At 40.1% G+C, this 24,084-nt stretch overlaps 1 protein-coding gene and 1 pseudogene across 1 annotated transcript in view; both read left to right on the forward strand.

Moving 5' to 3' along the window:
• The first annotated feature begins 16,932 nt into the window (after window positions 1-16,932).
• Window positions 16,933-24,084, forward strand: part of HIBCH (3-hydroxyisobutyryl-CoA hydrolase) — a 115,253-nt gene continuing 108,101 nt past the window's right edge. The window contains exon 1 of the mRNA XM_008687264.2: window positions 16,933-17,106. Coding sequence (XP_008685486.1) covers window positions 17,072-17,106 — 35 coding nt within the window. The 5' untranslated portion in view covers window positions 16,933-17,071. The remainder of the gene's footprint in view (window positions 17,107-24,084) is intronic.
• Window positions 19,458-23,984, forward strand: LOC121104003 (annotated as a pseudogene).

The raw sequence follows: 24,084 nt of genomic DNA on the forward strand, positions 1-24,084 counted from the left end.
TCCACCTGGAGGGCCAAGGAGATCAGTATCTATATACTGTAACTCACTCCCTGGCAAGAAATTGGGAGGTTCTGTTGTATAGTTCCAGCTGCAGGTTTTCTTATCTGTGTTTTCCCAAACTGCCCAAGACTCCGTTGAGTTCCCAACACTTGGTCCTCCAACAATGAGTAACCACCAAGACAGGAGACGGGCGCAATACTCGACGACTGGTCTTGTCAGACTCCAGGAAATGGTGCTTAGAACTTTACATCTCCTGGACTGAATTCATCTTTCCGCTCCCATCCTGCTTCTGTGGTGTCTTGCTTGAAAGAACACAAGTTCTTTTGCCTGGAGGATTCTCTGGCTGCTATAATAATAGCTGATGGCACTATGCTAGGTGCTTTTTGTATTTTATAGCTGTTCATTCTTATGTGAATCCGTGGTAGGCATTACTGTTATCGCCACTTAAAAAAGAATAAAACTGACTTTGACAAGTTAGATAATTTATTTAAACATGTAGTATGTGGTGAGGCCAAATTTGAACCCAGCAATATGACTGCAGGACTCACATTATATTACCTATTCATGCTTTAAAAACCTTTCTCAGACACTAAATTTGAGAAGGATTAAAATATTTACATTTTTTAGAACCCTTAAAAGTTTGGGGAGGCCTGGGTGGCTCAGTCGGTTAAGCGTCTACCTTCGGCTCAGGTCATGATCTCAGGGTTCTGGGATGGAGCCCCGCCTGGGGCTCCCTGCTCAGCAGGGGAGTCTGCTTCTCTCTCTGCCCCTCTCCCTGCTCTTGCGCATGCTCTCTCTTTCTCTGTCAAATAAATAAATAAAATCTTTTTTAAAAAAAGAAGTCTTAAAAGTTCAAGGAGAAAATATAACTGAATTGCTTTTAATTTGAGAGTAAGCTTGGAACAAAGGGCAAAATCACAAAGAAAAAATGACAGACTTGACTATAGAATTTTTAATTTCTTTCATCAAAAAGACCCATTAAATTAAAAGACGAGTAAAAACTACCAGAAATTTGCAATATATATGAGATAAGAGAGTAACATTTTTTTAAAAAAATAGAGGTCTTACAAAGAAAGTATAAATATCCTGTTAAAAAATGGACAAAAATGTAAATTAGCTAAGTCATGAAAGAAAAATGTAAATGGCCAAACATATTTTTAAGGGAAGCGAAAACTTAAAATGATAATGTACCATCAAGTGACTGAGAATAAAAGCTAGTGATTTAGGCCAGGGACCCTTGAGGCAGGATGCATGGCAAGTTACCAAACTCAGTACTGAGAAGGACATAAATTGCTTCAGTGTTTCTGGAGGGCAGTTTGGCCAAATGCAGTAAAAGCCTCAAAAATGTTCACACCCTTTGACTCAAAAACTGCATTTCTGGGAATTCATAATACAGGAATTGACAAATGTTTTCTGTAAAAGCCCAGATAGTAAATACTTTAGGCTTTGCAAGCCACATATGTCTCTGTTGCTTTTCTTCTTTGTGTATATGCTTCTGTTTTTAAAACCCTTTAAAAATATGAGAACTATTAGCTTGAGGGCTGTAGAAAAACAGGCTGTGGCCTGAAATTGGCGTGAGGGCAGTGATGTGTGGGAAGAGCAGACTATAAGAAAGTTCATCACCGTGTGTTTGGTAATAGCCAAAAGAGAAAGAACACTAAATGTCTGAGGATAGAAATTAGTTATAACCAGATATGAGGAAACAAGTATTTTAAAAGTTTAAAATCTTTTAAAAAGTTGCAGAATGATATTTATTGCATGAAATAGTATTCACGACTTCTTACAGGAATAACTCAATTAAGAAAACCGTATCTATGTTATCATCCCAAATACAACATAATCCTGTGTATGTATGTAGAGGAAAAGGATCTGGAAAGATGTAAACACGCTAAGATGTTGATAGTGGTCTTGGGGTAGGGGTGAGATTGTAGATATTTGGTTTTCTGTTATGTGTGTGCTTCCCATAGTGGATACGTGTTCTTTTGTAATAAGCAAAGATATAGGAAACTTCACTTAGGCAACAGCAAAGCACCTTAGGTTGTCAATTTGAGAAAATCTGCCCTGAATTCATTCTCTCAGATGGAGCTGTTTGCTGTCTCTTCTGTGCTCCTTGAATGCATAATGGTCTTTTGAGTACCATTATTGACTTAATTAGAGAATGGTTAATACCATCATTTAGTTAAGCATTGCTCTGTTATTGGATCAGGGATCCCAATATTTCACTATTGTACATATGCTGGTTATTTTCTACTAGGTCTCTGCCAGATCCATTTTCCATCCTTCTCTGCTAGATTCTTGTCTCTCTGAAGGCAGAACTTTCATTAACTATTTTCTCTGGGCTCTCTTGCCAGCTGGCTTCCAGGTAAGATTAACCAATGGGTGATACCCATGGGTTGGAGGGTGGAAAAGGAGAAAAGTTGGGATATTTATTCCCACGTCTTTTGCCGGTTTGGACCTCTAAGGCAAGGCAGCTCCCCTTCACTGCTCCACTGATTTGAACTCCTCCCCTTATCCCTTCAGTCCTAGCGGTGGTAACAGCTTCTTAGGTTGCAAGAGCCTGGGTACCTTCACATCTCTTATCATCTCCATGTCATGCTGTATCCCTTCACCCTACCCTAAACCTAACGCAGAACTTCTGTAAATAGTCATTTCAATAAAATCTCTCCTGTTGAGACATCTGAGTGGAAGTTGGTTCTTGTTAGGACAGACTGATAATATTAAAGCACACTGGTGAACATCACAGAACACGAATCTTTTATTTCTCAAGTGGCAGGCCTGGATATTCTCAGATTTTATATCTGAGATTTTGACCATTTGCAAGGTAATTATAGACATATTTACAAGTTTCCTAAAGCAGGAATTTAAATTACTAACTGTGAGGCCAGTGTTGGGGAATGTAACTCTCTGGCTATTGTTTCCCACTTCTCCAGTAGTTTTTGAGAAGTAACAGTCCATTGCATTTTATTGAAGAAATCAAATGGTACAATATAGTGGTGCTCAAACTTTTATGTTTTCCGTGGAATCTTTAAGAAAATGTTCTTATATCGCCTGTAATACATACATTAAAGTCAGATGCAGAGTTAAAGGAAACTTCTTCCTCATCTTCGAGGCATACTGTGGGACCTCCCTGCAGAACACAGATTTAAAGAGTCCAAGGGTTCTAGAGATATATCCTTCATAAATATCCAGTGTCTATTGTACTTCTTTAGGTCAGACTCTTAGAATTATATAGTCTACTATGACTTTATCAATTGCCCTTCAAAACACTCCTCGCTGTGAGCAATGTTGCCTATCTCATTACCGCATCTCTTATCAAATACACATGAAAAACCCTCTCTAATTTCTCATAATAGTCTTAGTTGCATTTTTATTATTGCTGAGAGAATTTTTTTCATGTCTATTTGCCATTTGTGTTTCCTTTTCTCCTCTTCTGCCTTCTCCCCTTCTTTAGCCACCTTTGCATTTTTGGCCATTTCTCTGTTCATTCAATACAGATCAATTCCTTGTAACGTATCTGGGCACAATGCTAAAGGGTATAAACAGTAAACAACGTAGCTATGTCTCTGCCCTCCTGGAGCTCAAGACTAGCAATATATTAGTCTTAGTATTTATCTTGTTCAATTCCATTGACAGTATGTTAAGAATGGCAACCCTTTGTCATATTTGTTATGAATAATTTTCTTAGTTTGCCTTTTCATTGTATTGTAGGGTTTTTATTATTTACAAAATCGAAATTTTTTTTTATGGGGTTGTCTCTGTATCTTTGTTTTTATGCCCAGGAAAGCCTTTTTAAGAGATCAGACCAATATTCACTTGTATTTCTCCTAATACCTTTTACTTTTGATTTTTAGGAATTAAGTTCTTAGTGATCTGGAAATTATTTTGAGAGGCTCAAAGTTGATTCCTTTCCCACCCCCAAATATCTAGCCAATTTTCCTGACATTGTTCTTGAGCAAACATCCTTTTCCCACGAATGTGTGATGGCCAATGTATACATTAAGCTATTCTGTGCACTAGGCCATATTTCTGAGCCTTCTATTTTCTTTCTTTCACCGTCTTCTGGATTACTGTGCCAATGGCATAGCTTCTTAATATCAGTAGAGTAACTGTCTGCCAAAATTCACTTTTTCAAAATATTCTAAGTATTCTAAGTAAATGCCTTTAGATGAAATTGTTGACTTTTTCCTGGTTATAAAATTAATGCATTATGAAGAGAAGTTTGTGGAAACTCAAAAATACGAAAAAATGTAAAGAAGGAAACAAACCCACCCCCAATACTGTACTGATCAGCATTTTACAGTCTAATGTTTCATCTTCTCTCTGCATGTGTATTTATTTTTACAAATATTACTAAACATGTTGTTTTGTGAACTGTTGTCTAGTCATCATATATGAGCATTTCACCATATCGTTAAATACGCTTTATATTTTTTTGAAATATGATTTTTAATGGCGCATTAGCCAAAGCCTCTCGAATAAGGGTCAGCAGTAGCAGTGGCCACAGGCAGCTCTCACAGCCTTTCTGGACTCAGGCATATCAAACTAGCATGGAAAGTCACCAGTTGCTCTCACATAGATCAACGTTGCATGCCTGCCACTAGCACAACTCACAACCTGAAGTCAGCTGCTGGACACTTGGTTTTGACTGTAGTTCACTGGGTTTTAATGAGTCATGCAGCATTTGCCATCTATGTATCTTCTGTCATAGGTAAAGATGTACATGCATAGACGTATGTAAAGATGACTTGACTATAGGATATCATGTAGTTAACAAATAGAAAAATGGAGGTTAGCCACACAAGGAATAGATTTGAATTGATTTAGTTGTAAGAGATTCCTAGCACCATATTGCACAATCTTATTTTGGTGTTCCTTTTAAATCATTAACTAGTATGAATCATTTATACTTGTCTTAGAAAAGATTGAACAACTTGTGAGAACAAAGCGTATCTATGATTTTTTTTAGATTTGAGGTGGAAATCCTTAACATTTGTGATAGAATGTTACAACTTTTTGAGTCTTCCTTCAGTTACAGTGCAAATTTACTGAGCTACATAAACTAAAGGGAATTGGATATGGTATTGAGGGCTACAAGTGGTTGAAGGTATCAAAAGCAAAGGATGAATTTTTAGAACAAGTCATGCAAGTATATTTATAGGTGTTTTCTGGTGCATGAGCATATAGGCTTCTGCCTAACAAAATTTTCTGGGCTTAAGTATTTATCTTTATTCTACACACACACACGCGCGCACACACACACACACACACAGTGTGTATATACATTCATAAAATAGGAATTATATGCATTCTCACTTACTTTTCCACAGACATGTTGCTTACTGAATTCCTAGAAGTAAAAAGTAGTAAATGCCAAAGGCTTGAAGTATATGGATCCTTAGGGTCTCAGCTCCCCTCTGACTCAGCACTGGATTAAAAAGTAAAGTAAAGTAAAGTAAAGTAAAGTAAAGTAAAGTAAAGTAAAGTAAAGTAAAGTAAAGTAAAGTAAAGAAATGCTGGAATCTGAGAGCCAAAAGTTCAGGGAAGGGACCCAGGCTTGCCTTCCCCTGGGCTTCATTTGAACATTCCTTAGTAAACCGCCCAGCCCAGCCCCTGCTGATTAGGTGTCCGGTGTTCTGCTGTTCAGTACAAAGGTTACCGGCTGGAGCCCTCATATTATCAACGAGTCATTTCCTCCAATTCTTAAACTTTCCTGGATATTTTCTTGTGTTCTTTAGCTATCCAGAGAAAACCTAAAATCAACTTATTGTTGAATCCCCCCGTGATACTCCTTAGTTTGTAAGATCAGTTTATTGCATCCTTGGTTATTCGGAATATTAAATCCTGATTGCTTATTCCTCTTGTGTGCTTTGCTTTGGAGTGAGTTTGCCTAGCTTTATTTTTAGAACTGCTAACAATTTCATAATCTATCTTTTGGATATTACATGACAAGGATGATTATGACATTCATTTCATAGGGAATAGGACATTAAAAATCTTTTAATTTCTTAAGCATTCCATGATAGAACTTTAAGAGGCTTCTTTAAAATGTTTAACACCCAGAGTCAAGTTCTTTTCCTAACCCACACCCATATTATCTCCTGTGTACATCGTATTACCAAATCATTCTGGTAAAAACGTAAGCCAACACGAGACTGGAAAGACAAGAGGAGACAAGAAGTGGATCTCTCATATGCTGATTGTACTGGGTTTTTAATTTGTTAAGTAACTTCTTTCTCTGATATTTAAGTGCCTCATTATTTCAGTAATATTTGGAGACCTATATTTGGGCACATGGGACTGTGCTATGACCCCTAATACCTTACAACTTAAAAATAATCCTAGCTTTTAAAATGCCTTCACAAATATTAAATCTGACCCTAAATGATTTTCACAAGTGTTTTTATAGAATATACTGACACTGAAATGTCTGCTTATTGTGACTAATCTCGAGTTTCCACAAAAGAAATGTAATAAATGGAAAGAAAACCTTGGAAAATTAGAAAGAACATACACTTGTCTCTCTCTCTCTCTTTTTTTTAAATTTATTTCACAGTTTCTTTCTTCATACAGGTTTTCCCCCTCTTTCGACAAGAAAAGTTAAATATATTGCCTGATAAATACTGTTAAATTTTATCTTGGAAATAATAGTAAATGCAGTTCAACAGATGCTTCTGTGACGACCAGTGAGTTAAATGAGGGTGCAGACCATTACTTGACACCAAGATGAGGAAAAGGAAGTGAATTCCCAGCCACCACGCACTTCTCCATACGGTTTCTGGCCTCCTGCTCTCCAACCCTTTCCCTAATCTTATCTTCCAGCCTGTGTGGAGGTTCTGTCCTTAACACACTCCAGAGTCTGGGAGGCGGTCGGCCTATAGCAGCAGCTGTCTCTAAGTTGTTGTCCTTGAAGTCACACATTAAAACTTGAAAAAAAGAAATCTTTGATCGGCTGCAAATTATTTCCTACTTCATCCACTCTGAATCTTAAAAACACATACCAAACATTGCTGTCTTGCCTTCCACCATCTGTTTGCTCTAAGCAACTCTTTTGCTCCTAAATATAGGCAGAAATTTCACAAATTTCCATTGATTTTACCACTAACATCATGGGATGAATTATTTTTGTTCTTTGATTTAGAATTTGGAGGAAGGAGGATGGAAGGAGGGTTTTTGAGCATTGTAGCTGCATGGAATACTGATAATTACAACTTTCTTTCATTAGCTCTTGGGGAAAGTGAATTTAGTATTAAGAAAATAGAAAGTCTCACCAACTGAGCACTAGAACAATATAAAAGTGACTCTGAAAAGGACTCAAAGCTTTCTTGTATAAGTAGAAAAACATATTATTATTATTTTTTTAAAGATTTTATTTATTTATTGGACAGAGATAGAGACAGCCAGTGAGAGAGGGAACACAAGCAGGGGGAGTGGGAGAGGAAGAAGCAGGCTCATAGCGGAGGAGCCTGATGTGGGGCTCGATTCCATAATGCCGGGATCACGCCCTGAGCCGAAGGCAGATGCTTAACCACTGTGCTACCCAGGTGCCCCAAGAAAAACATATTATTTTGACATTCAATTGATTTTATTTCTCCTTCCCGAAAGAGATACCAGGTATTAGGGAACCTAATGTTCATAGAGGAAAGTCTATGCTTTAAAACAAATTTTAATCTACTTACATTTTTGTAATTATTATTGCTATGTGTGCATACATACAAACAGTTTTAGGGAAACCCAGAAGAGTTTAAAGGCTATTACTGTTACAAAAGATCTTCCTGATTACAGTTCCTTGTGGGACTTGCTAACATCACAGAATTTGTAACCCAGCTTACCAAACTTGGTAGGACAGAACAGTTTACTCATTTACTCATTCGAGGAGGTAATTTTAAATATATATTGCTAAACTGAGGTCCTCAAGACTGTACCTATATAATATACATATTTTTAAATAATGAAGATAATTCGACATTGCATATTAGGAATATACCAGTTATTAGAAATATACAAATAGACACTGTACTATTATTATATACCAAGGCCTATGTTTTTTGCAGTCTTTACAATGTTAGTATTACATCTTACGTTGTGTATGTGTTATGTATGTATTTTTAATTAGAGATATAATTTGACAAGCAATATATCAGAATCAAGAAAAGTATTAAAGCTTTTTTTTCTTTTTAAAATTCTCTCTCTCTTTTTTTTTTTTTTTTAGTCAAATGCATTAGTGTGAGAAGGGGGGAAAGAGTAGAACAAGGAGTTTGATTTGTAACTTGACTATAAACAATCAGTTGTGATAACTCACTACCTTCATACCGGCCGTATTAAAGCTTCTCTAAGAATTATATTTGGAGAGAGTATTTTATGGAAAAAACGTAAGCCTTTCAGCCTTTTTTTTTTTTTTTCTTTTGAAGCCTTTCAGTCTTCTTTGATGTGGTACATTCACCACCTGGTGGCAACTCCCTAGAAATCCGGTGCATGTAGTAAAGAGAAAACTTGTCCAAAAAATATTTTGAGAATTACTTGTAAAGAAAAATATGGTAGGTTTTATGCAATATTTGTTATTTCCTTAAAACCACTTTTTAAAAATAAAACATCTGTTCTAATGAGAAACAGTAGAAAATATGAAGAATTATAGAAAAGTACTGAGTCACCCATATTTTCACCACCACCTAAGAATAACTGCTGTTAACATTTGGGGTAGATATTCTTCTAGAATGTTTCTGTGCATGTTTTTTTTTTTCTTACAGGAACCATTTTTGTTTTTAAATTTTTCTATTTTATTAATGCTCCTAGCTTTATTGGCTGCTCTTTGCATCACTACTCTTGGTGTGGAGACTGGTTGATAATCTGAGAAATAAGCCATCCTTCCCTGCCAAACCCACATAATCTTGGAAGCCATGAACATGCCCAGTATTCAAATAGATGATTAAATCCCATGGCCCCTTGATCCAAGGTGGCACATTCATAGCTCAGAAAGGCGAAGGTAGGCTAATCAGATTGCTCCGCTGAGTTCAGAAAATGAGAAACAGGGGCGCCTGGGTGGCTCAGTCGTTAAGTGTCTGCCTTCAGCTCAGGGCGTGATCCCGGCGTTGTGGGATCAAGCCCCACGTTGGGCTCCTCCGCTGGGAGCCTGCTTCTTCCTCTCCCACTCCCCCTGCTTGTGTTCCCTCTCTCGCTGGCTCTCTCTCTCTGTCAAATGAATAAACAAAATCTTTAAAAAAAAAAAAAAGAAAATGAGAAACAGATTGGCTAGTTAGCAAATATGACAAGGAATCCCCTCAAAGGAATATGTAAATAAATAGCTATTAAAAGCCATATGGTGAGATGATGTCATGAAATACAATTGGAATCAGACAAGCCAGGGCAAACCAAAACATCTTGCAAGTCAAGTAAGTGTGAAAGTGCAGAAAACATATAGGGAGGGGTGCGGGGATCCAGACATGTTTTCTCTGATCCACTGGCTATACTTCAAAGTGATACTGATAGAACTAAAATCTGATTATGTCATATTTCTGCTTAAATACCCTTTAAAGGTGGCTTCATGGGCCTTCGTGATCTGATCCCACCCTGCCTGTCTAGTGCCACTATCAGAACGCTGGAATCCCATGCTCTGCTCTATCCATGCAGAGTTCTCCTATGTTTAAAGCAGTTTCTTCTTCTGAGAAGCCCTCTCTGATTTCTAGATTATAACAGGTGGCCTTACCAGTGCTTCCATAGAGTTGTGTAAACTCCAAGGCTGCAGGACCCAACACCTAACATAGTACCTGGATTATAATATGCCCTCAATGACTGGACAAAGCACCAAGAGAAGAACAGATATTTCGCAAGTCTGCATGAGATTGCATGTGGCCAAGAAAAGGGAGATAGAGAAGAAAGGGCACCCAGATGTGGTTCTACGTCTGAGATTTTTCTGATCCAGCTTTGGTGTATGTGGTCCTTGGAGTAACTGCACTATAACGCGTATAGTCCAGTCCTGTTCATTGGGTGGCATGCAGTGAGTAGCACAAACGTACAAAAGGGCAAGGGTAAGGTTAAAAATATTGAACAGCTATGGTGCACTGCAGTGCTGTGAGGGCAGCTCTGGGGTCAGCCTGCAGCAGGTGGTCTCAACCAAGGGACGGGCAGCCTGATGGGCACCAGGCACGTGCCTGCTGGTACACAAGCACTATTATCTTCCCTAAGAGGACGCGGTTCACTATGAACACATGGCAGTGTGGTCTAGTGTGGACAGCTGTGGTCTGCTGGCTGGCAGGTGCCAGGTTGGTTTTCTCAGTAGGGCCCACCTGGGGTTCTTGGGGCCATACTGACCAGATTCACTGACATGGACTGTGGGTATTTATTGATTGGTTTAGAAATATTTCAATGCCTTAACAATCATGTGGCCATACTGATGCTTATTTACTGAATATTAGCCTTGCAGAAGGGCTTATTTAATTTGCACTGGGAACTGAGCAAGAGGAAAAGGAAGGGACCCAGATATCATTACTCAACCTTGGACATCTCCAAAACTCTGAGGTCTATGAGGCTACTCATCCTGCCCATCGTACAAGGGAGAAAATCATAACTATCTTAAGAGAAGTGCTCTTGGGTCACAGGCTCTACGGTATCTCATACTGTTCACCTTGTTACATATAAGAGAGAATGTTGATACCCTTTTGGGATCAATAAGTTGAATTGACATAATCATTGGATCAAGATCTGTTTTCTGGGGCGCCTGGGTGGCTCAGTCGTTAAGCGTCTGCCTTCAGCTCAGGGCGTGATCCCGGCATTATGGGATCGAGCCCCACATCAGGCTCCTCCGCTGGGAGCCTGCTTTTTCCTCTCCCACTCCCCCTGCTTGTGTTCCCTCTCTCGCTGGCTGTCTCTCTCTCTGTCAAATGAATAAATAAAATCTTAAAAAAAAAAAAGATCTGTTTTCTGCACTGCTTGTTAGTAATAGTTGAACAATGCTTTGCTTCTTGGCCTCCAGTTGTATGACTCAATTCCTTTTGTTTGGGAGGACACCTGAGACTCTGTGCAGGTGGTCTACTATTCTCTATGCATCCCGTGGTGGGTGCTGGCCAACGGGGTACACTGAGACTACACTTATACAGCCTTGGGTTGTATGATCAGGAAGATCATTCTAGGTCAGGTTTTTTCCCTGGGGCTTGACAAAAAAACAAAAACAAAAACAGCTTTGACTCAAAACACTTTTTCCACAAAAGGCCAGTTTGCAAAATTTGGGGAAATTCAGGAATGGAAAGAGGGTGAAATGAGTGGGTTTCAGTACTCTTCCAAGAGGTCTGATAGAAAGGGGTGGAGGGTTGAGCCTTACGACTTCTTACCTAGCTCACTGGCGACAGAGCAGGGTAGATCTGACCAGGCAGCACAGCCTCAGGCTGGTTCGAGGGAAGAAAAGGCAGAGCTGCAGAGGCTCTTCTAGAAGCGGGCTATTGGGACAGTCAGAGTAAGCAGCTCATTTCTGGCACTGGAAGAGATCTTTGTCTGGTGGTGGAGCTCAGGGTGAGGGGTGGGGCTTGGTGTGTTGAGGGACCTCAACTCAACAATGGTGGCCTTTTTGCAAGCTTTTCAGAGCCTTTCATTGATTACCAATCATTGATTTCTAACAGGAAAAAGTAGGAGGAGTCACTTCCCTGCCATTCAGTCCTGGTGCTGTCTTCTGGATAATCTTTCACATGATGTGGGTACATAATTCATCTGTGAGGAGCATCTGTGTTTTGAAAAATAAATTTTACAACCTTATTTTTCCATACCAATGCCAGGTTTACACTGATCAAAATACACACAGAGTTATTTGTATGCAAAATATATTTCATAATTAGTTAATCAATATATCAAATTTGTATGGCTGTTTATCATGTTCCCAACACTGGGTTTTTGAAAAATTCAGACAACATATAAAATATAGTTTCTATCCTCAAGAAATGTATAATTCGAGAGAGAAAATTAGCATTCAACAAATAATTGAGCAAGAAATGAATGATGAACTGTGGTGCTGGTTAGAAGTATAACTTGAATTCAGGAAAAAAAATAAATAAAGAGCCCAGTACAGGTTAGAATAAGAGACTATTGCAGGAAGATAAGACTCCAGATAGGTCTTCAGGATGGAAAAATTTTATTTTATTTATTTTTTATTTTTTTAAAGATTATTTTATTTTATTTATTTATTTGACAGAGATAGAGACAGCCAGCGAGAGAGGGAACACAAGCAGGGGGAGTGGGAGAGGAAGAAGCAGGCTTCCAGCGGAGGAGCCTGATGTGGGGCTCAATCCCAGAACGCTGGGATCACACCCTGAGCTGAAGGCAGACGCTAAAACGACTGAGCCACCCAGGCATCCCAGGAGGGAAAAATTTTAGAAGAGGATTGAAGAACAGCTTTCTTGCCCTGAGGAATCACATGAGCCACAGAACAGAGGCAAGAAATCAACACTGTCCTCAGGGACATCCAGGAGAGATTGTGACAGGAAGGAGGAGGTTACATGAGAAATAAATTTGGGTAGTTGACGCAGAGCCCTGTTTTTTTTGCCTCAAAGGTCAGTCAATGAACTCAATATTATAGACCACTGCTGTTCAATGCCACATATGTAATTTAAAATTTTCTATACCACACTAAAAAAAAAGGTGAAGTTCATTTTAATAATATATTTTCCCTAACCCAATATATCTAAAATACTACCATTTTGACATGTAATCAATATTAAAAACATTTTACACTGCTTCAGTTTTTAAATTTAAATTAAGGAAAAATTTAGTTCCTCAGTTGCATGGATCACATTTCAAGTGTTCAATAGCCACTGGTGTCTAGTATTGGACAACATAGCTATAGACAATTGTGAGATGATTTAGCAGCTGAAAAATAAGTCAAAGATACATGGTATCTTAGGAGGATTTGTCATCAGTGAAATGCAAAGTGAATTGAAGGGTGTGATGATTGTGAGAGAAGAGAGAAGTTAGATCTGGAATGAGTTTCATGTGGGTACTAGAATGGTAGCATTGGAGTGTTAAGAGGATAGGACAAATCTGAGAGATGCTTCAAAGAAATAATTGGCGTGCCTTGATGACTGGTTGGGAATGGGAAAAGAAAAAAAATCAAGAGTGGTAGCCAGCTTCCAAACAGCTCCCAATGATTCTAGCCACCTAGTATGCACACCCTGGTGCAGTCCCCTCCCACACTGTACCAGGTGTGGTACGTGTGACCAATAGAATGAGGCGGTAGTGATGGTACGTCACTTCCAAGATGAGGTTATAAAAGATACTATGCTTCTGTTTTGGTGGTTCTCTCTCTTGGATCACGCACTCTGGAGAAATGGAGCTGCTCCACTGTGAGCAGCCCCGTGGAGAGGACCATGTGGCGAGGAACTGAAGCTTGCCAATGGGGCCATGAGCGAGGTTGGAAGGGGGTCCTCCTGCCCTGGTTAAGCATTCAGATGACTACAGTCCCAGCAAACACCATGACTGCAACCTCAGGAGAGACTCTGAGCCAGAACCATTTCTCAGCTTCTCTCTGATTCCTGAGTCTCAGAATCTGAGAGAGATAATAAATGTTTGTTATTTTAAGCTGCTGAATCTTGGAGCAGTTTGTAACAGCACTAGATAGTGACTACATCAAACAATAATAAAAAGATAACCTAATTTAAAAGGGGCAAAAGAATTGAATAGCCACTTTGCCAAAAAAGATTGTAAGCATACAAAAAAGCTCTCAATATCATTAGACACCAGGGAAATGCAAATTAAAACCACAATGAGGTGACACACACATCAGCAGGCTAAAATTGAAGATGGACAGCACGAAAATGTAATGAGGATGTGGAGCAACCAGAATTCTTTTATTTTAGAATTGAGATATAGTTCACATACCATACAGTTCACCCATTTAAAGTATACAATTCATGGCTTTTATGGGGCGCCTGGGTGGCTCAGTCGTTAAGCGTCTGCCTTTGGCTCAGGGCGCGATCCCGGAGTCCTGGGATCGAGCCCCACGTCAGGCTCCTCTGCTGGGACCCTGCTTCTTCCTCTCCCACTCTCCCTGCTTGTGTTCCCTTTCTCGCTGGCTGTCTCTCTCTCAGTCAAATAAATAAAATCTTAAAACAAAACAAAACAATTCAATGGCTTTTAGTATAGTGCAACCATCACCACAATACATTTAAAAATATTTTTATGACTCCAGAAAGAAACCCAGTACCTCTTAGCTGGCACCCTCCAATTATTCTACCACCCCTTCTGAACCCTAGCCTACTTTCTGTCTCTATACATTTGCTTATTCTGGACACTCATTTGAATGAAGTTGTACACCATGGGGTCTTTTGTGCTTGGTTTCTTTCACTTAGTATAGCGTTTTCAAGGTTCATCTATGTTGTAGCATGTATCAGTACTTCATTTTCTTCATTGCCAAATACTATTTCATTATATGGATATATCACTTTTTTTAAAAAAAGATCATATTTATTTATTTGAGAGAGAGAGCATGCGCAGGAGCAGGGTGAGGGGCAGAGGGAGAAGCAGGCTCTCCACTGAGCAGGGAGTCCGATGTGGGGCTGGATCCCGATGTGGGGCTGGATCCCAGGACTCCAGGGCTGAAGGCAGACATTAACCGACTGAGCCACCCAGGCACCCCAGATATATCACTTTTTAAAAATCCATCCATTGATATACATTTGAGTTGTTTCCAGTTTTTGGTTATTATGAGTAGCTATAAACATTTGTGTGGACTGCACTTTCATTTCTTTTGGGTATATATTTGGGCGGAATTACTAGGTCTTATGGTAACTCTATATTTAACCAATTGAGGGATGGCCGTTAAATTTTACATTCCCACCAACAGTGTATGAAGATTCCTATTTCTCTACATCTTCACCAATACTTGTTATTTTCTGTCTTTTTGATTATAACCATCTTAGTTGGTATGAAGTCATATCTTATTATGGTTTTGATTTGCACTTCCTTGATCCCTAATCATGTTGAGGATCTTTGCATATGATTATTGATCACTTGTAGATCTTCTTTGGAAGACTTTATTGTTCAGTTCTGTCTATTCAGATACATTGCTCACCTTGAAATGGAATGCTTTTTAAATTATTATTAAGTTTGAATAGTTCTTTACATATTCTAGGTACAAAATCCTTATTAAATATATCTTTTGCATTTTTTTTTCCTATTCTGTGGGTTGTCTGCAACTAGAACTCTTAGTCCAAAACAATATAGGGGCGCCTGGGTGGCTCAGTCATTAAGCGTCTGCCTTCGGCTCAGGGCGTGATCCCGGGGTCCTGGGGTCGAGCCCCATATCAGGCTCCTATGCTGGGAGCCTGCTTCTTCCTCTCCCACTCCCCCTGCTTGTGTTCCCTCTCTCGCTGGCTGTCTCTCTCTCTGTCAAATAAATAAATAAAATCTTTAAACAAAACAAAACAAAACAACAACAACAACAAAAAGGTTTAAATACTTTTGAAAAACATCTTGGGTTACGTGATTTGCCCAAGGTAACTAAACTATTAGCATGCTAGGGACAGGACAGGACCGACTACATAATTTGTAGACCTGCCTACAGCAAAAAGAAAATGTGGGGCACCTTGTTAAAAAATTGTTAAAAGTAGAACATTAAACCAAACACAGGGCCCTTCTAAACATGGGGCCTTATGAGATGGAGGTTGCATGAGCATGAAGTTGTGGGAACAGGGAAGATTTGAATCTTGGGCTGTTTAACAGGAAAGCTCACTCTTTCCAGTAAACCATACTGGATTGAATGATCCGTTCATTTTTTGGGCATGCTGTGAGACATGATGGCAATGTCAGGTGCTGATATCAGGTACTGATGTTCCAGAGCTGGTTAAAAACTGAATTACGGGTCAGTAGTTCCTTCTGTGAAGCCTGTTTGTCTTCTGTTCAGTGGGCATTTGGTAATTACATTTGACCTAAGTTAGAAAAGTAATTTTTCATCAAAGTCTTGATAGTATCTTCTTAAATGTTAACTTGCTAAGACTAATTCCTTTAACTTCCCTCCCTCTGAATTCTTCACTGAATTCCTTTTTTTCTGACAAATGTGTCAATACTTTAGTGGTGATGAAATGTTTGCTGCTGGACATCTGGGTGTATCTGGATACAGAGAAACATTCTCCTGAATCAACTTAACAGTGGATCCTAATGGATAAGGTGAATCTTAATTTCATTTGATAGTAAGCTACTTTCTGAATATAATTATGTTTTCACTGATAACAGTAACTTTCAGTTTTGTTGGTAAAGATGCATCTATCACCTCCTAATGAGACAAATTTTGTCTGCCATTGAGGAAGAGTGGGGGCTCTATCATTTTTCCAAAAAACTTGAAATATACCAATCCTAATGTTAAAGAACTGCTGTGGTAAGGCTAGTATTAAACTACATCAGCGTCCTATTATCAAGTGTATTTCATCTGATTCTCCAAGAAGAGAATACTAAATTTTTATTTAAAAAATCTTTAAATTCAAGCAAAGTGTTTGATGGCAATCCTTGCTGGTCAAGCCTATCCCCAAGAAAGCCTCTAGAGAACAATTTCTTTCTTTCTTTCCAGATTTATTTATTTATTTGAGAGGGGGCAGGGACAGAGGGAGAATCTCAAGCAAACTCCCCACTGAGAGGGGAGCCCAACATGGGGCTCGATCCGACGATCCTGAGATCCTGATCCCAGCCAAAACCAAGAGTCTGATGCGTAATCTACTGAACCACCCAGGAACCCCTCTAGGAAACAATTTCTTTTCTCCCGGTCAGCCCGGCTCCGCTCCCCGCCACTCCTTCAGTCCTGCCCCACCCCGCCCTCAGCCTCCGCCTCCGCCTCCGCCCCCGCCCCGCCCCCTAACCAAGCCCCACCCCACCCTCTTCCCCTGTCCTCAACCCATTTCCTCCCGCAGCGGTTCTCGCCCCGCCCCTCAGCGCCGCGCCGCTGACAATCCCGTCGTGGGCCTCTCTGGCCGCCTGGAGGACTTGTCATCTGTGTCCGGCGGCGCGGGGAGGAGCAGGGGCGGCGGTGGGTGGGTCTGACGTGAGGTGCCACGAGATTCTCGGGTGCGCCGCCTCCTACTACTTCAGGCGGGCGGGTGTGTTTGCCATGGGGCTGCAGCAGGTGTGGAGGCTCATGTCGAGGTGAGTGAGCGAGGGAGCGACCTGTCTAGCGCAGGCTCCTGGGCTGCGCTCGCCGAGGTGACAGAGGCTGTCGCGCCGGTGGGGACGGCCTGGCCTCGAAGTTTCTAGTGACGCTTGGAGGCGCAGATCTTAGACCCGAGCCCGGCGCCTCTCTGTGTTTCGCGCTTATTGCGTTTAGCGCCTTTGCAGCATCCCGTTCGTTTTCTGCCTCGCTGGCTCTTATTCAGCCTTGACCCCCATTTCCTTTCTTCAGAGCTGAGTCTAGCTTGGGGGACGGGCAGGGTTTCAGCGTGGAGGAATTTTGTGGTATGCTTGGTGCTGCTAGCAACCGCTCCTGCTTTGGCAGTTGTTGCACCGGCGCTCGTGGTGTGACTCTGTTGTTCAGTTCTGCCGGATGGCTCCAGCCTTAATCCAGGTGTGTGGACCTTTCAGGCTAGTGCTGTGGACACATAACGTGGCCTGGAGTGTGTGTGCAAACATCGTGCTTAACTCCTGAAAGTGCTACTGACTGCAGCTTGAGTTCTGCTAAGTAAATCTGGTGGTCCTGAGTTTAGGAAGCTGGGATGAGTTAGTCTTGAGGCCTATTGCCTGCCTATGTGCATTCAGGTAGCAGGTGTGACCACTTGAAGGGAGAACCATCCTGTTTACTCCATAACTTCAGTTGCTGGGTTCTTTAGCCTTTGAGTTTGCCTTGGGGGAAAAGGATGGGAATGTTTCTTTGGTTTAAGAAGAATAGTTATGTCTCTAGAGATAAGCGTCTGCTTGTTTAACATTGTATCCACAGACCTGGTTCTCAATCAATGAAGAAAAATGGAAGAGTTGCTTTCCTTCTTCATTTTTTTAATACCTCGAAATTAGCTGTCCATGTGTCTCTGAACAGCTCAGGGAGAGACGTGGCAAATATTAAGAAAATCACATGTCATTATTGCTGCTGCTTTTTGAAGTTGTGAGCAAATACCAAATTATTTGAGAAACAGATTGGGAAGAACTGTTAACAAAATTAACTGACTTGGAAAAGAGTCTGTCATCCCCAGAGTTCAGGCTGGCTTTATTCCACCCCTCATCTCGAGGTGCAGACTGATTGAGTTCTGGAGCAGTTTGGGGCCTTTGATCAGGGATGCCTTTTCCAGGGCTTTGGAGTGGGTATTGCCTTAGCAAAGCAGAGACCTGAGGCCAGTGTTACCTAGTCTGTAACAGCCTAACCCACAATTGTATTAAGGAATAGGGTGCCACAGAGTGTTTTTGAGAGGAAATAAACGTTGACGTTGTTGGGCAATCCCTCTTGAACTCTGGTCTTCCTTGGCTCTCTGGCACTGTCTTTCCCACTTACCTCTCCACTAATTCTTGTGGTGCCAGTACAGATCCTGGGCATTTTGGGGGGAGTTCCCAAATTACCTCTCTGAAGATAACTCAAATTTGTATGTCTGATCTTGATGTATTCTAAATGCTAGTGCAAGTCACAACCACCTGAATGTCTCATTTGCACCTCAGGTGTTAATTTGCACGTAAGTGTAACCCGTACTCATCTGCACTTTCTTCTTGAAGCTATTATTCTTCTAGATTTTTAAAGTTATTTAAGTGCTGATTCAAATTTAAACAATCCTCTCAAATTTTTTAGTTCATTTTTCAGAAACTTGATTGGTGCACTTCTTCCCAATTTGAATAGCTTCTGTGTGTGATTGCCAGGTTAATCTTGCTAAAGTTCAATTCAGGGCCTGCCATTCTTCTGCTAAGAAGTTCTTAGAGGTGTCCTCCTACTTACGGAATTCAATAAAAATTTCCCAGCCCGATTTCAAAGATTTGGCCCTAATTTACTTCATGAATTCTACAATACTCAGTGTTATATTCTAGCTTCTGGAAGTTCTAGGCACTTTTTTTTTACCCTGTAGCCAATCTGGACTACTTGCTATTGTTTCTTAAGGCCCTCGAAGTCCCAAAAGAAAGCAGACAAACGAATATTTAAACAAAACTAATACTTAGTTACAAACTTTGATAAGTGTCTTAAAGGAAAAGATTTAAGGAAAAGTACAAGTATGACAGAGTCAGATTTAGAAATGAAAGTGAAGGGTCGGGGGAGGCTCTTCAAAGAGGTAGATCTTTTAAGTTGTTAATAGTACTCCTTTCTCCATCTGCTCTATACTCTGCTGAACTGCATTGTTTCCGTGTTTGCTTCTTGAGCTGCCTCTTTTCTTCTACGTAGTTGTTTCCGAAGGCTCAGTATTTGATTCTCTGTTATATTTTGTCTGTGTTAAGAGTCACAGACCCCAATGCAGAGGCTAAGAAGGAAGCATTCAGTAATGCTGGCTAGACAACAGCACTGGGGACTAGTAGGGAACTAGTGAGCTAGAGAAATGGCTCTAAAGGAGCTGGCTTCTCAGCCCCAGGCGGATGTTGCCATTGTAGACTGTAGACCCACGGTTTCTATAACTACTAATTTTTCTGGGAAACTGAATTTTTTGGTGCAATCTCTTGATTTTAAATGTCTAGTTTTAAAACACAGCTGACCAGACAAAGCACATTAGTAGACCCAGTCAGCATTCAGGCCACTAATTTCCAGCTGCAGCTTTTTCATTCCTCAAGGACACCTGAGGCGTTCTTATGCCTCAGTGATTATCTATGCACGTGACTTTGTGACATAGCTTCAGTTGTACCTTTTCTTTCAAACTCCAGTCTCTCTACTTGCTGTTGAATGTTTCCACTTATGTCAATACAGGCTCAAGAAACTGAAAATGGACTTCATATTTCATTCTACAAACCAGTTAGTTTGCTTGCCAGCCTTTTCAGTACCTATATTCTCTTAGCTATCCTAGCTTGAATTCTTGGAATTGTTATTGACAAAGTTCTTTTCTTTTCCATTAGGTTTTAACTTCATAATATCTCCTAATCATTCCTTTGTTTCCACAGCTGCTGTTCATCAGTTCATGCCTGAATTACTTGGCCTTGATTTTCTGTTCTATTCACCTTCTAACTTGCCTACTTCTGCTGTAATCTTCATCAAGCACTGTTTTCATTATCTCATCTTAAACAGTTCCATGTAAAGTTGTTTAATTTTGTAAACTCATGTGTGATTTGTTGGATAATTGCAGAAATCTCCTAAATGATAATGTTCTCATCCTTCCAAGACAGTTGTTTTTAACTTCAGCGTGTGTCAGAATCACCTGGAGGGTTTGTTAAACACAGATTTTTGGGCTCACCCCACAGTTTCGAATTCAGTAGGTCTGGGATGGGGCCAACAATTTGCATTTCTGACATGTGCCCCTGAGATGCTGATGGTGCTGGTCCAGGAACCACACTTTGAGAACAACTGCCCCAAGCAGATAAGCTGACCGTCACCTGAAGGAAATAAGTCTGTTAAAATGATTTAGTAAATTAGCTGTAGCTGGAAGGTGCATGTCCTCTTCCCCTCCACCAGATGGCAGTTCTGGAGCCAACAGGAAGGAAAGAGAAGACCTTCAATTCAGAATTATTTGGGGACTCTGAATATTCAAATATATTTTTGAGATGTAAAAGTTAATAGCAGATTTTAAATAACGGTTGAGTAGAAATTGGAACAAATAAAATGAATATGATTTTATAGAGTCTGGTAAGGAACTTAGTTGTACTTAGGTTTTTCTGTTTGGTAGCAATTGGTCCAGAGCTTTTGGGATCAAAATGCTGTGCACAGTGCTGTGTACTTGCATTTGTAGGTTTACATTACCTTTATTTGAATGAGCTAAAATTCTATCTCAGGAATGAAACTAGGACTTGAAGCTAGGTCTGTGTGTCTCTGTGCCACAGGTGGTGCTTAAGCTGTTGGATAAGACTTGCCAGTCTGGCAGCACCATCTTTAACCTTGAACTGGCATTTCGGTACTGGTCTCATTAAGGAATTCAGGGTTATTCTTGATCTAAAGGACTTAGTGCTTAACTTTTTCTTAATTCAATTTTATCTTTTTGGAAGTCTTTAAGTTCAAAAAAAATTTAAATGGTGTTTCAGGATAAATATAGTTCAGATTTTAAAAGTCTATATGAAATTCTCCGTTTAGAAATACCCCTAAATAAGCTAGTATCTGTCACTTCAGTTTAATTTTTATAAAATATTGATTTTAATGACAACTTGTTTGTGCTTTGGAATCATTTGGGGGAGCTTCAAACAAAAATACTTATGTCTGTGTCCCACCTCCAGAGTTTGATTTTTAATTGGTCTTGGATGTGAACTGGGCTTTGGAATGTTTACTAGAGTTTCCAGGTGATTCTAATGTGCAGACAAGTTATGGAATTACTGGGCTAGAATAAGAATATTTTACTTGTGGTAAGACAGATTCAAAATATGCTAGTCTAGGAATGTGAAGTGTGACTGATTTAAACAAATTAGTGGTTTCCCTTTTTTGGGGGATAGTAATATTCAATTTAAATGTAATCTAAGAGGAAAGTAAGAACTCTGGAAAGATGTATTACAAATATTTTTATAAATTCAGTCACCTAAAATGTGGCTACAGTGGTGACAACGGGCATATTACCTTTTTTTTTTTAATGCCTCAGCTAAACAGTTGCCCCTCAAATCTCGAAATATCCTGGAAAAATTAGTAAGTTGGTGATTTATGAGCTCCCTCAGATAGTATATGTATCTGTACATGTTCACAGTCCTTAATCAGGCTGCTGCTGCTGCGGATTCCACCTTTGACCTTACTTCATACGTCTCAAATTTCACTTCTTGTTTAGCATGCATCCCAGTATATCTTAATAACATTATTATTATTTTTTTTAAAGATTTTATTTATTTATTTGACAGAGATAGAGACAGCCAGCGAGAGAGGGAACACAAGCAGGGGGAGTGGGAGAGGAAGAAGCAGGCTCATAGCAGAAGAGCCTTATGTGGGGCTCGATCCCATAACGCTGGGATCACACCCTGAGCCGAAGGCAGACGCTTAACCGCTGTGCCACCCAGGCGCCCCAATAACATTATTTTTATATGCATCTCTCTTCACTATACTTTGAGTTGCTTGAAGGCAAGAGCAATATCTTTTGGGGAACTTTTTATTTTATTTTTTTAAATTTATTTTATTTTTTTTAAAAGATTTTATTTATTTATTTGACAGAGACAGCCAGCGAGAGAGGGAACACAAGCAGGGGGAATGGGAGAGGAAGAAGCAGGCTCATAGCAGAGGAGCCTGATGTGGGGCTCGATCCCATAATGCCGGGATCACGCCCTGAGCTGAAGGCTGACGCTTAACAACTGCGCCACCCAGGTGCCCCTGGGAAACTTTTTAAAAAGGCCCGAGGCATAGGGGTGCCTGGGTGGCTCAATCAGTTAAGCCTCGGCCTTCGGCTCAGGTTGTGATCCCATCAAGCCCCACATCGGGCTTCCTGCTCACTGGGGAGCCTGCTTCTCCCTCTCCTGCTCTCCCTGCTTGTGCTCGCTCTGTCAAATAAATATAATCTTAAAAAAAGAGGCCCGAAGCATAAAAATATGACGAATTTTCACAAACTGAACATATCCATTTCACTGGCACCTGGATCAAGAAAAAATGATAGTATCCGCATCTCAGAGGCCCTCCTCATGCCCCTTCTAGTCACTCTCCACCCCCATGGTGCTTTTACTTAGTTGTGATGCACATGAAGTACTGAAATGTACTATTCTGAAGTCTGTAGCTCAGTTAACTTTTGCGTTTATATACAGTCCTCTAACCATCATCTGGATAGAGATAATTTCTACCACTCCAGATTTCCTCCTGCCCTCTCCCAGCTTCCCCCACTCTCTACCATTTCGACTTCTGTTATTACTGATTGATCACTTTTGCCAAGCTGTGTCTTAAGCTTTGTATGCCTAGCCTAACACTTTTAAAACAAACTTGGAAGTGTGTTATGTTTATTTTATAGCTTGCTTGCTTTTTGTAATTTCTGTCATGACTATTTTCCATATGTTAAGTATTATTTAAATTTTTTTAAGTAAATATTTTTATTGGCTTTGTAAGATGACCATTTATAAAATATTACTAGAGGCAGCTGGACCAAGTTGCTGCCTGCACCCTTTGCCTCCCCTATTCCCAACCCCACCAAGGTCAGTAAAGAGGAACTCAGCTTCAACCACAATGGAGCCCATGAGACCTCAGAAAAAGAACAGCAAGGAGCAGGCGAATATATTAATGAAGTACAGAATGCAGTAGACTTGAACAAGCCAATGAGATTTTGAAAGTAGAACAGACAGATGACACTGCTGACCACTTTTTTCAGGAGAGATTGGAAGTGATTGCCCAGATCCTACATTTTTGGGTTAACATTTATCACTCATCCACCAAGTGTCTGCAATGCATTGTTCGGCAAAAGTTGACAGAATTCAAAGATGTTAAATAAGGTTACAGAATAGATCTTTATTTGGATGGAAAACCTTACTTTGAAAATAAAGTTCTTTCCAAAGAATTTCATCCAAATGAGAGTGGTGATCCATCTTCAAAGTCCACTGAAATCAAATGGAAATCTAGAAAGGATTTGACAAAATGTTCAAGTTAAATGCAGAATAAAGCCAGCAGGAAGAGAGAGCATGAGAGACCCAGAGAGCTCTTTTTCTGGTTTACCGATGATTCTTTTGGAGGTGCAGATGAGCTCAGGGGAGGTCATCAAAGATGCTATTTGGCCAAATCCACTATAGTGCTACTTGGTTCTTGGCATGATGATGAAGGAGATGATAATGATGAGTGGGAGGAAGGAGAGGAGGATGAAAGACGAATGACTAATGGAACTTTAATGGATTCTAACCTTTTTAAATTTTCTCCATGCCCTGGGAGCAAGTTGCAGTCTTCCCACCTCCCCCACCCTCTTGTGTTCAGTTGCTCTGTTTTTTTGAGGTCCCTTCTCCTTTATTCCTTGGTTTTTGATTTATTTTTTGGGGAGATACCTTGAACAGAATACAGTGGGAAAAGAATCTCTACCCTTTTTTTGTTCCAAATTCATTTTTTCCCTAATACCTTTTAGAAAAGGGTAAAACAAAAGGAAATATATT

Source organism: Ursus maritimus, unplaced genomic scaffold (assembly GCF_017311325.1).
Source record: "Ursus maritimus isolate PB19 unplaced genomic scaffold, ASM1731132v1 scaffold_1, whole genome shotgun sequence".
In the NCBI taxonomy this organism is placed as follows: domain Eukaryota; kingdom Metazoa; phylum Chordata; class Mammalia; order Carnivora; family Ursidae; genus Ursus; species Ursus maritimus.